General features: G+C 26.3%; 1 protein-coding gene across 1 annotated transcript; it reads right to left on the reverse strand.

The window, feature by feature from the left end:
• Positions 1-10,378: 10,378 nt before the first annotated feature.
• On the reverse strand, positions 10,379-13,213 carry LOC111288678 (G-type lectin S-receptor-like serine/threonine-protein kinase LECRK3). The gene has a single exon (XM_022879659.2). The coding sequence runs from the start codon at positions 13,005-13,007 to the stop codon at positions 10,560-10,562; it is 2,448 nt and encodes an 815-aa protein (XP_022735394.2). The 5' UTR covers positions 13,008-13,213; the 3' UTR covers positions 10,379-10,559.

Below are 13,213 nucleotides of genomic sequence, written 5' to 3' on the forward strand. Positions count from 1 at the left end.
ATATTTTTTTTTTTCGAATCGGTTTAAACAGATTTGTCTAAATGAGATTTAACGAATTGATAAAAAATTATATTTTTACTTTAAACCAAATAATAAAAAGAAGAGCGTGCACAATCTTTTTGCTACTTGAACTAACCATTTAATAGATTTGATAATTTGAAAAATAATACGATAACTTTATACGAAAATAATATAAATAAAAAATATAAAAATAATACGATTTAAAATTTTAATAAAAATTATAAATAAATTTAACAAAACAAAAAATATATATTTTATATTTCGTATTGATACAAATTATAACATATAATTTTTACATAAAATATGACACAAATATACAAATATATAATATTTTACATAATACAATATACAAATGATCAAATCTGTCACCGAATGGTGTCACGGCGCACATTTTGTCATTTCTGCTTTATTGCATTATTTTGAGTTGTGTTCCACTGATGTTTGATAACTTTAGATTAGGTTCAATTGATTTAAATCTGATGTTACTGAATCTGGACCCACTTTATAAACACAGTGAAGTATAAATTTCTCAAACTTTTGCAATTCTATTTTGATCCGTCTCTTACCGTTTGTCCGTTTCTAGCAAAATGTTCAAAGCCATTGTTCATTCATGAAAATTGTGTTTTCTATGTTTAACAAGTAATTCGAATAAAGGGGAATAAAATAAAATTATTTCTTAATCAAATAACACATACATACATGCATAATAATGATCAAATGTTAATTTTCATTAAATTTAGCTCTTAATTGGTTAATGGCTGTAATATGAGGCTTACAAAATTAATTTTCTTTCAATTAAAAGTTCAATTAGGTGAAAGTGATTTTAAGATTTCCATTCAACTTTTAAACATTTATTAAAAACTCAATAAATAAATAAATAAATATTTTTAAAAAATAAAAATATTGCTGCATCATGATTGTGCTAATCAATCTGATTAGAATATAAAAAATCACAAATAAAAAAAGGAATCTTATAAATCCCAAACTTTACAAAGATTTTTGTTAATATGATCTGTGGGAACATGCTTCAATCTTATTAATCTCAAGTTGACAGCCAGCTTAGGATTTACATGGAAAACTTTTGTAATTTTTTTTATAACCTGTTGTTCTTCTCCCTCCATATCTAAAAATATAAGCATTCAAAATAATGAAAATCAAGGATTTCTTGTAGCTTTCTTATCTAAAAATCCATTTTTTGTTTTACGAAACAAGTTGATTTTTAAAACTCTGTTTGATTTTTTCAGTTTTGTGGAGCATTAGTTGAGCAAGTATCAAAGAAGTTGAGACAGGTTTTGTTTGGCTGATCAGCTCATCAACAAGTTATCTCATAGGAAAAATCTCAGTTAAAATAGATTTTGGTTTGCTTTACCATCCACCAAATATCTTTTCTAATAACCTGTCAAAGATTTACATACAAACTGGTGGATGGTTAGCTCAAGTGATAAAAAAAATTATGTTTTTCTTCTTATTATTTGAATTTGAATTTGTTAAAACATTGTAAAAAGGTAATTTTTCATAAATTTACTAGGTCTAACACAGATAAATTTACTTAGATCAACCTAAAAAGAAAATGTATTGGATAAAGTTTAAAAATCTTTTATGGTTAAATAAAAAAGGATTTACATACAAATAAATAAGGATTAATATTCGAATAAATCATCAAATTTTATTTTGAAATGCAAATAAGTCATCGAGATTTTATTATATGAAATTAAAACTTTGAGCTTTTTTTTTATTGTAATTATATCCATTAAATTTTAAAATTGAATGAATAATGTCCAATTGATAGAATTTTGGGTAATATCTTGATTCCTAGGTTGGAAAGATTTTAAAAGTGATTTTGAGGGAAATTTCATGGACAAATAGATTTGGGAAGTCAAAATTTGTCATGGGGAACTTTTTAAATTTTTTTGCATTTTTAAAAATTTTTTTGAAAATTTCAATTGAATTTTTTGACTGTGTTCAAGTTTTTCAATCGGATTCCTACGAGTTTTTTAGTTTGCAATGACTTTTCGATTAGTGTTCTAGAATTTGGTGATCAAACCCAGATTTCTACCAAAACCTCAATATCATCCTGGTGATGGTCGAATTTTCCAGCAATATTTGCAGAGTCTGGCCACAGTGTTCATCAACCTTTAGGGAGAGAAGTAGAGGAAAAAAATAAAGGGGAAAGAGAGTTGAAGCAATTCTAAAAGCAAAAAAAAAAACAAAATTTGGTCTTAAATATCCAGAGTTAAACGACGTCGTTTTTCATTTTGAAATTCACCCATGATGCGTTTTGCCTTTTACCACCCGACCTGTTTTGTGACTTGACTTGCTACTCAGCAGCCATCGCCCAAGTTGAGCCGAGATGCGATTTAAGCCACTTTAATCGGTTTCTATTCCTATAGCTAAGCCATGATTCAAGCCAAGCCAAGCTAACTTCACTTTTTGGTAATTTTCTATTCTTTAATTTAATTTAATTGATTTTTCTCAATAAAAAAAGAATTTTTAAAATAAACTTATGATTCCTATGAAATTATTGAAAGATTTTCATGAAAAAAATTTTTAATTATAAATTCTACTAAATTATTTGAGAATTTTATAAAAAATAAAAATTTTAATCATACCAAATTATTAGAAAATTTAAATATCTAAATTAAGTATTATCAAATTATTGAAAGATTTAATGAGTTTTTTTATCAAAAATAATTTTTTTAATCTTATCAAAATATTAAAAGATTTAAATTTCAAATTAAAACTTACTAATCTATTTGAAGATTTAATGATTCTTCTTAATACAAATTCATAAATAGATTTTTGAATAAAAATATCACCAAATTATTTGGGATGTGCATTCAAATAAAATCTTGAAAAATTATTGAAGGATTTTATTGTTTGTTTAAGGTTTTGGATAACATGAAATCAATTGGTATTATTTTTTGGATGAATGTTATGAATGTATTATAACTTTCTTCATACATAATCATACTTTCAAACTTAGTAGTAATTTCATAAGACTAAAATCTATTATTTTAAAGATACTTAAGTTAAACTTGAGATTTCTCTTTAAAATGAAATAGATTCAGTTAAATATTTAATCGTATCTAAATAAAAAAATTATTGATGACTCATAAAATTATATTTAGTAATAGTTTCATAATATATGTTATGATAATTTGACAATTTCATTCAAAAAAGCTAAGAGTTAAACCAGTAAATAATTTTATATTATCCAAGCTTGACTTAATAATCACCTAATTAAGAAAACATGAAAATAATCTCCTAATCACGAATCAAACATAACTTAGTAAGAAAATTTCTCTAGTAGCTTAAAAGTTTGTACTTTTTAATCTAGCATTTTCTCTAACTTTTTTGGATGCATACAAGTGTTTTTTAGGTTTGATAATTTATGAATTTATATCATATTTATTTTATGTTAAATATATATAAAATATGAAAATTATTATGATATTATTTATGTTGACATATTAAATACAAAATATATTTTTTAAATTTTTATTAAATTTATAAAATTTTTTAAAAAAATTTAAATTAAATCACTTTCATTTTTTTTTTCATACCATGTTATTTTTTTCAATTTAAATTTTTTTCTTCTCTTAGGATAATGTTTTTATTTTCTAATTCAAATTTGGTTTTTATTTTCTCAAAATTTTGTTGCCACTGAAGTTGATGGGCTAAGCCCAAAGTGGTCCCTAGAGAGTCGCCTTTCAATAACCTTTTTGTATAGGGACCTAGGCCCACTATGTGATGGTTCCATGACTTTGTTGATAATAAAAGACTATTTCATGTCATAGATTAGGACCTGACCAAGCAAAAACAGCCATTTATGTTGTGGAATTTATTAAAGTTTAAGGTGGACTTTATTTTAATTAATAAGCCAACAATAAAAGATAAAGACTCTTTAGAAGAAATTATATCCTTGTCTCAACATTTATAGAATAACCCCAAAGGAATTTTTTTTAATTGATTTTTTCCCTTTTACCAAGTAAATCGGCATGAAATACTAACAATATTTGTGTTATCTTAAGTCAAAAATCAAGCAAATAATATAAAGGCAACATGATTCTTACAAGATTGATGAATATACATACAAGAAATGAGCTTATATATATTGATTTTTTGAATTTCTATTAAAGTTTAAATTCTGGAATTGATTTGAGTACTATTGAACTATTATATAATTTGGTGATTCATGAAGAAGTGAAAATCCTATAAAATTAATGAACAAGAAAATATTGATTATCAAAACATTTTTTTAACTACAACACCCTTTTGTAACTGAATTGACTAAGTTTCAATAATTTTCACATTTTCATTTTATTTTCTTCTAATGATCAATATGATCACATCAAACCACCCAACCTATCAAAAGAACTAATTTTATTGGTGAGCCAAGAAAATTGATACACCTAAAATTGTTTTAATAATTGATAATCATATTTGGCAGGCCAACCTAAATGATTAATTAATTTAATTTATTTCAACAATTACTTATTAGGTTATTATAAATAGTTTTAAACCACTTAATTTGATTTAATAAGAGTTTAGATTTTACCGCACTTTCAGTGTGATACAGTTGAGTTCATCATATTATCAATTAAATTTAAATGTCAATTCTAACGAGTTTTATTTGATATAAATTTTTTTATAAATTTTTTTAATTGTAACTTTAATAATTTTTTTAATTGTAATTACAATAATTTTTAACATTATTTTTTATTTTATTAAAATTAATTTCATCATCCATACAAATAAATTTTTAATTGCCTTTGAACAAAAAAGCATAAATTATTGCATTTCCTATTAAAAAATAGTACTATTTTTCCTTGCCACTCCAACCATTTTTGTAAATTCTAATGTCTTAAAAGAGATTCGAACATTGTTTTTAGACTAAAGAGATTATGTCAATGAATTTCTTTATGTCAATGAACTTCTTTGCACTTTAATTGGGGCATAGCCTGTTGCTTGCATGTTTTGTATGGTCATAGGATTTCAGGGATCAACTTCTTGGAAAGTGGAAAGTAGAATAGCTCCTCAGTTGAAAGTTCAACAATGCGGGAAAAAAGAATAAAAAATTGGCACGGCTCGTGTAAACACCTAATTTTTTAGATTCATTGAAATGGATCACCGCTTGCATTCATAATTTTAATGTGTTTAATTTAAATTTATTAAGACATTTTGATCATATTTATTTCATATATAGAGTTCAATAATAATAAAATATATATTTTATTATTAAGACGTTGGATAATAATAAAAAATATATTTTGATTATGCTCATTGCATATTAAGTTCATTAATAATATAATTTATATTTTATTAATTAATAAAAAAAAGTAAAAAATGAATCCCATATTTTCGGAAATTTGATCCCTACTCAAAACATCAGGGATTTGATTCCCTTAAACTATGGGATCTAAAGATTCCTTAAAAAGATTCCTTCACTTAAAATATGGGGAGGCCAATTTAAACCAAAAAAAGAAAAGAAAAGGTTAAATATAATGTATTATACAATTTTTATCAATTTAATATTTTAAAAAATAAAAATATCAGTTTGATATTTTAATTTTTGTTCCATCATTTACTTTTGTATATGAGAATAATGTGTCAGTTAACATGTTGACAAGACATTAACATTCAATAAAATTATAATATGTATAAAAAAAATCAAGTTAGTATCACATCGTTAATTGTTACGTTAATATTAAAAAATTCAAAAAAAATAAAATATTATAGTTTAAATTTTTTTAAAAAATTGAAATATTAAAAAATATTAAAAAATTATGAAAACTTAAAAAACTCAAAAAATTATGAAAAATTCAAAAGAAATAAAATTTTAATAAAAATAAAATATTATTCAAATTGAAAATTTTTTTTTAAATTTTAAATTTTTAAAAAAATTATAAAAATTTTAATATTTATGAAATATTTTTTGAATCTTACAATTTTAAAATTTTATATATTTTTATGAATTTTTAGAATTTTTTATTTTTATTTTTTGGATTCTTTATTAATGTATTAATTTTTTTATTTTTAACTTTTTTGAAAAAATTTCTCTAATTTTTTAGAATGTTTCAGATTTTTTAATTTTTTAAAATTTTTCATAATTTTTTAAAAATTTTAAAGAATTTTTTTATTAATTTTTAGATTTTTTGAAAAAATTTTAGACTTTTTTGTTGTAAATTTTTTTTAAATTTTTGTGAATTTTTTAATTTTAAGATCATTTTATTTTTATAAAAATTTTTATTTTTGAAAGTTTTCTTAATTTTTTAATTTTTAAAAATATTTTAAATTTTTTTTTTAAAAAAATTTCATTTAATGTTGATGTAATAATTAATGATACCACGTTGAATAAAATTTTTGAGTTACATAAGTATTTTATTATATGTTTATATCACATTAATAAATTGATTAACGATATTAATTCGAATTATAAAATAGATAATAAAATAAAATTTAAAGTAATAAATTAAAAATTTTAATTTTAAGTACTAAACTAATAAAAAGTTTATAATACATGAGTCATCTTTATATTAAAAAAAAAGCCTCATCCAAAATCCCGTCACCACTTGTATGTCACTGGCCTTACTTCAATACGAACTAACCACCACAACCCCCAACCGTGACCACCCATTGCCGAAAACAAGGAAACACATGGCCAAAAAAAAAACAAACCTACAACAGAAACGACAAGTACAGCAGCACCGAGACCACTGACTCAGACCACATCCTGAACATACTGTCCATTATCACCATCCGCCGAATACTCATCAACGCCATTACCCCATCAAACCCACCACAATCGAAAACCATCCCTTGCCCACCACTAGCTAGTTGACAACAGACAACCCCTCTTCAACATCAATCAAAGCTCACCCAAAAAAAAAAAAAAAAAAAAACTCGCACACACAAAACCAAAGATCATCTTCATCCCACAAGGGGAACACCGATATAGCAAACAATAGAAAAAAAAAAAAAAACAAACAAATTCATAAAACCAAAGGAGCAAGAAAAGAATGTTTCATTTGGATTTTGGGTTTTGCAATTTATAGAAGGATTTTGAGAAATCTCAAAGGTGAAAAGATAGATCAAAGAAGTAGGACCTAGGACTTTCTAGCATAGTTGATAATTTCGTTTCAATGTTAGCGATATGTTTCAATTATATTAAAATATAATATATTTAAAAATAATTTTTTATATCAAATTTAATATTATATAATATCTATTGTTTGTATTAGTTTTGATTGATTTCGATGAATTTTAGTAAATTTATTTGTTTCAGTTGATATGTGAATGTAAATTATGTTTTGTAATTTTTAATTTATTTTTTGTAATTTAATTATTTTTAATTAAATAAAAATAAATTAATTGACAAAATAATCTTTAAAAATTAAAAATTTTTATTTTTATTGTAACTTATTTTTTTATATTTTATATTTTTAAACTAAAATTCATAAATATTTTAATACTTTTTAAGAAAATAATTGTTCGTCTTTTTTAAAGTTTAAAAATCATGACATTAACATTAATTTTTTTTATCTTTTTTTATATTAATGTTTGCATAAAAAATATTTATTTAAATATCATATTACATGTTTAAAAATATTCATTTGATTTTATTTCTTCCAACTTGTAGAAAGAAGTTTTGGTGTGCTAGACTTGGGCTTCCTTTCATTTATTTGGACTCAAGCCCAACTTCAAATTAGGATTAATTTATAAATTCTAGTTTAGTTTTATTTTATTTTGTTTTTATGTCCTTAGCTATTTGTTCATTAGCTTATTTTATCTTAATACATTTTAAAAAAAATTAATTATGAGAATGATATTATTTGTAAGTAGGATTTCAATGATGAAATTTTATGAAATTAAAAATGAATGATTTTTTAGAACTTTTTAAAATGAGGATCTTATGTTTAAATTATTATAGAATGATGGATAATTTAAATAAAGGTTTAATATTAAATAAAAATTAATAAAATACTTTAAATAAAATTTATAATAATTATCTAATAGTGAAATTCTAAGAAATTAAGAATGATTGGTTTTCTTAGACATTTTTAGGTGAAAAAATATTTTTAATTGTTTTCAAAATGATTAAAAATTTAACATATTTTCAATATAATAAATCATAAAATAAAAATAATAAAAATTAGATAACCAAATAATTGAAAGCTAACATTTTAGGATTTTTTAAAGGATAAATGTAGATTAAAATCAATGATAAATTCTAGATGGATTACGAATTTGTTATTTTCTAGAGATTTTTTTTTCTGAATTTTTGCCAAAATGATAGAAAATTAAAAAAATAAAAGGAATAAAATATAACATGACAAAATAATTAGTAACAAAGAAAAATAATAAAAATAAAAATAACTAGAAATTATGAAGAAATTAATGAATAATGACAAAAGCTTTCTAAGTTTGGAAATAATGAAAATCGCCTTAATCATAAAATTAGAAGAAAATAAAAGAGTTAATTTTATGAAAGGTTCCTACATATGAATATCCGTTTGATTTTTTTCAGAATGATAAAAAAATTAGAAAAAAAAAGTTCTAATACCGATGATATTTATTCCTAAATAAGAAAAATATAAAAAAATTAATTTTTATATTTATATCATATTTATTTTATATCAAACATATATAAAAAACGAAAATTATTATATCATATTTTATGTTGACATACCAAACATGATATTTTTTTTGTTTTTACTAAATTTATATATGATTTTTTTTTCAAAAAATTTGAACTATATCGTTTAGTGTCTTTTTTCATAGGAGTATATCACTTACAAATTTTTTTACTATAATGCTATAATTATCTAATTAAAATAAAAATTTATGTAAAAATTTATCACTTATAAATGTGAATTCCATATAAAATTTTAGTAAATTACACATAATTTTAAATTATAATTGATTAATTATACTACAATAATTATAAATAATATATATTTTTAGTATCTTGTTACCTTATCCGGTTTAATAAAATTACAAGATCTTTCTTCTCTTTGGATAATGTTTTTATTTTTTTTTAGCTCAAATTTGATTTTTATTTTCTAAAATTTTTGAAAAGTGAAGTTCAGTGGCGAAGCCCAAAGTGGCCCCAAGAACGCTGCCTTTCAATTTTTTATTACCTAGGAGCACTAAGTGATGGTTCCATGATTTGTTGATAATAAAAGACTTTAATGTCATAGATTGGGACCTGACCAACCAAAACCAGCCATTTATGTGGTGGGAATTTATTAAGATTTAAGGAGGATTTTATCTTAATTAATAAGCCACCAATAAAGAATGAAAACTCCTTAGAAGAAATTATATCCTTGGCTCAACATTTATAAAATAACTCCAAAGAAGTTTTTTTTTTTTTTTTTTAAATTAATTTTTTCCTTTTTACTAAGTAAATCAGCATGAAATACTAACAATATTTGTGATTCCAAGTCAAAGATCAAGCAAATAATATAAAAGCAGCATGATTCTACCCAGATTGATGAGTTTATACACGATGAGCTTTTATATATATATATATATATATATATAATATTAGGTTTTTTGAGTTACGATTAAAGTTTAAATTTGGTACTTTCAATTTTAGAATTGACTTGATTATTTTTGAACTATTGAATAATTTGATGATTCATGAAGAATTAAAATCCTATAAAACTAATGAGCAAGAAAACATTGATTATCAGACCTTTTTTAATTCCCACTCCTATTTGTAACTCAATTAACCAAGTTTCGACAATTCTTGCATTTTCATTTTATTTTCTTCTAATGGTCAATATGATCACATCAAACCATCCAAACTATCCAATGAACTAATTTTGTTGGTGAGCCAAGAAAATTGATTAACCTAAAATTGTTTTGATAATTGATAATCAGTTTGTCAGGGCCAACCTAAATGATTAATTAATTTAACTTCTTTAAACAATTATTTATTAGGTTGTTATAAATAGTTTTATGCCACTTAATTTGATTTAATTGCCTTTGGTCAAAAGACCATAAGTTGTTGCATTTCTCGTTCAAAAATAGTCTCGACTCTTTTTTATTGCCACTCCAACCAATTTTGTAAATTGTAAAGCTTTCTTTTTTTTTTTTTTTTAAATTCGAGAAAAAGAGATTCGAACATTGTTTTTCTAAATAAAAAGAAGATTATGTTAATGAATCCAGAGATTAGTTTAATTAATTTTTATAATTACTCTTACAATGTGATATTTATTAGGTTTAGAATTCAAATTTTAGCATTTATAATTTCTGTTTTTATTAATTATGTCAATCATTAAACTAAATACTTGGGATCTTTTATTACCAACTAGGCTAATTTTATTTGAATAAGAATGTAAATTCGGTTAATTGCTACTAAAGTTTAATGTTTCAAAAAAGCTGCATTTCATTTATTAGCACTAAGGCAATCTATGCTAGGATGATTTCCTCTCAATTTTTCTTGTTCTGACACAAATTATTGAAAACTGGAACTATTTAAATTGCAAGTTTTATTTATAGGATCAAACTTCAAAGATAAAGAGGATAATCGACTAGATCATTGGATCGACAAGGAAAGGGCATGGTGGAGTAGGAACCTGGACAGCACCATCGAGCATCATTGTAACAGTCCTCATGGATGGCCTCAACAATGGATTTTCTTGTACACACCAAATTGCCACTTTTAATAACATCTCCACTTTCACCACATCACTTCTAGCCTCTTCATCATTTTCCACCAGCTTTTCAACTATGCCTTCTCTGTAGCATTCGAATGCCCATTCTGTTAATATTGTTGCTTCCTCCATCTCAACTTCAACACATCTTCTGCAACATATGATCTCTAACAGCATGACTCCAAAACTGTAAACATCTACCTTCACTGTGACTGGGGTGTTTCTGAACCACTCTGGTGCCACATACCCTTTAGTCCCTCTTATGCCGGTCAGCGTTCGAGTGTTGTTGCTGATCAAAAGCTTTGACAACCCAAAATCAGATATTTTAGCGGTAAAAGAATCATCCAATAGTATATTTTGTGGCTTTATGTCACAGTGGATGATTTGTGTGTTGCATTCTTCATGCAAGTATGTGAGGCCTTTTGCAATCCCTGATGCAATTTGCAGTCTTCGTTGCCAACTAGGCCTTAGCACTCCAAAAAGGAAGCCAGCCAAGGAACCATTTTGCATAAACTCATAGATCAGAAGTCTATGCTCTCCTTCATCACAATAGCCAAGTAGTCTCACCAAATTCTTGTGGTGGGTTTGGCCAATGACCTTCACTTCTGTTTTAAATTCCTTTTCACCCTCTTGGGCAAACTTTTCTAATTTCTTGACTGCAACATAATTTGCATAACTTGATGGCAATTCTCCTTTGTAAACCGTACCAAAAGCGCCCCTTCCTAGTTCTTCTTTGAATCTGTTTGTGGCTTGTTCAAGATCTTTGTATGTGAAAGAACGCAGATGAGTCTCCAAATCTCTTCTGCTAGGAATAGCGTCTAAATATTGAAGTCTTCTTTGATATAAACAGAAGAAGATCAGAGAAATTGCAACTAAAAAAAAGAAGTTGAATATGGCAGAGGTGCCTAAGAGAACTGAAAGGATCAAAATAACTTGATTCTGATTTTCATTGCTTGGATTTGGAGTGGCTTGGTTTGTCCTAGAGGCATTTGACTTTGGTACCTTGAAGAGAGCTGTTCTATCTATAACATCTCTATCAAACCGCCCATTTGAAAGTGGTAATTTCTTTTTCCAACAAGTTCCATTGCCATCTGGACTTACAGTTGGATCCTGTAAAATGGCAACTGCACAAGAACAGTCAAGAAGGCAAGATTGCCTACATTCCAACTCAGTTGCAGGTTTCAATATCCCATAGTCACTGAAAGGAAAATCAGCGAATGACATTGGCTTGAACTCAAAGCGATCTTCCCCATTGGTGGATCCGTCCGGATTGCAATCTCCAGGGTAGCTTGTGTAATCTTGTTTGCAGCCCGTGTATGGATTATTTTCATCCAAGAAAGAAAATCCAGGGGGACATGTGCAATTAGGCCTCCTATCATTGATAAGTTCACAAATACTGTTATAACCACAAGGGCCATTTCCGAGTGTAGCTGTACCGTCTACAAAGCTACGACAGATGTCCCTAGGCCTGAACCACAAGACAGACCATTTTTCACCACCACTGGGGTTCCTTGGATAAGAGTAGAGAGTAAAAACTCCATAAAAATCAAGTGTTGCCCTGTAGTAGTTTGAGTCTGGTTTTGGAACAGCATTTTCTGGTGCAAGGTTGCGTGGACTTCCAGTTGAATTCTGGATTTGGATATGCCCTGACTTGTTGAAGATCAACCGAGAACCGGTTTCAAAACTTAAATAATTATTGTAAGGTTTTCCAGTGAACATATCTATTTGATTAAGTATGAGAGATCCTTCATGGAAACGAAGTTGATATTTCCCCTTATTGTAACGTGTTTCATCCAAAGCTGATAAAAGATAGCCATCAACATCCAATTCTTGAGTCGGCAAGATGGTATCGGTTGGATATTTGAAGCTTTCCCATATGTTGGCTGAGTTGTTGCTTGCTATCACAAAATTCCCTGTATCAAGCATGGCTGCATGTGACACTTGAGAATCTTTAGTAAGGCTTTCGGATCTCCACAACTCTTTGTCTTTGGGGTCTTTAAGCACAAGATGTCCGGAACTGGTGAGCTCAACCTTTGAATCTCTATCAGTTGCTGGACTCTTTCTATTAGCATACCATACTATAGCTCTTTCCGGGATCTTAGCATACCATATTGCAAGTACGAACCGATCTTTTTCGCCTTGAATGGGATAAAAACCAAAGGCAAAATCACCTGATGGCGATTGCCAAGTCATGTTTCTATCATTTGCAGATAGAAAATCACCTACACTTACATTACCTTGAGCCTGAACTGTTGCAAGAATCCAAAGGATCTTGCTTATAAGAATAAGCAGGAAAAGGTGACTGTGAAAAAGTGTTGAGATCATTGAATCTCTCCAGCAAGAGTTCAAGTATGTTTCTCAAATGTAACAAAAACGAAAACTTGGTACCTTCTGGTATGATTCTCTGCACTTTAAAAGGGATGAGCCTGTTCCCTGCTGGTTTTGTATGATCATAGGATTCCAGGCAACAACTTCCCGGAAAGTGCAAAAAGAATTGAAATTTGCACGGCACATACTTTGAAATGTCTGCT

The sequence above is a fragment of the Durio zibethinus genome, chromosome 4 (genome assembly GCF_047325235.1).
Source record: "Durio zibethinus cultivar Kanyao isolate XHJ-2024 chromosome 4, ASM4732523v1, whole genome shotgun sequence".
NCBI classification, from domain to species: Eukaryota; Viridiplantae; Streptophyta; class Magnoliopsida; order Malvales; family Malvaceae; genus Durio; species Durio zibethinus.

Excerpts from the sequence above, each read along its gene's own strand:
- LOC111288678 (XM_022879659.2), bottom strand. The coding sequence starts at position 13,007 with ATGATCTCAACACTTTTTCACAGTCACCTTTTCCTGCTTATTCTTATA.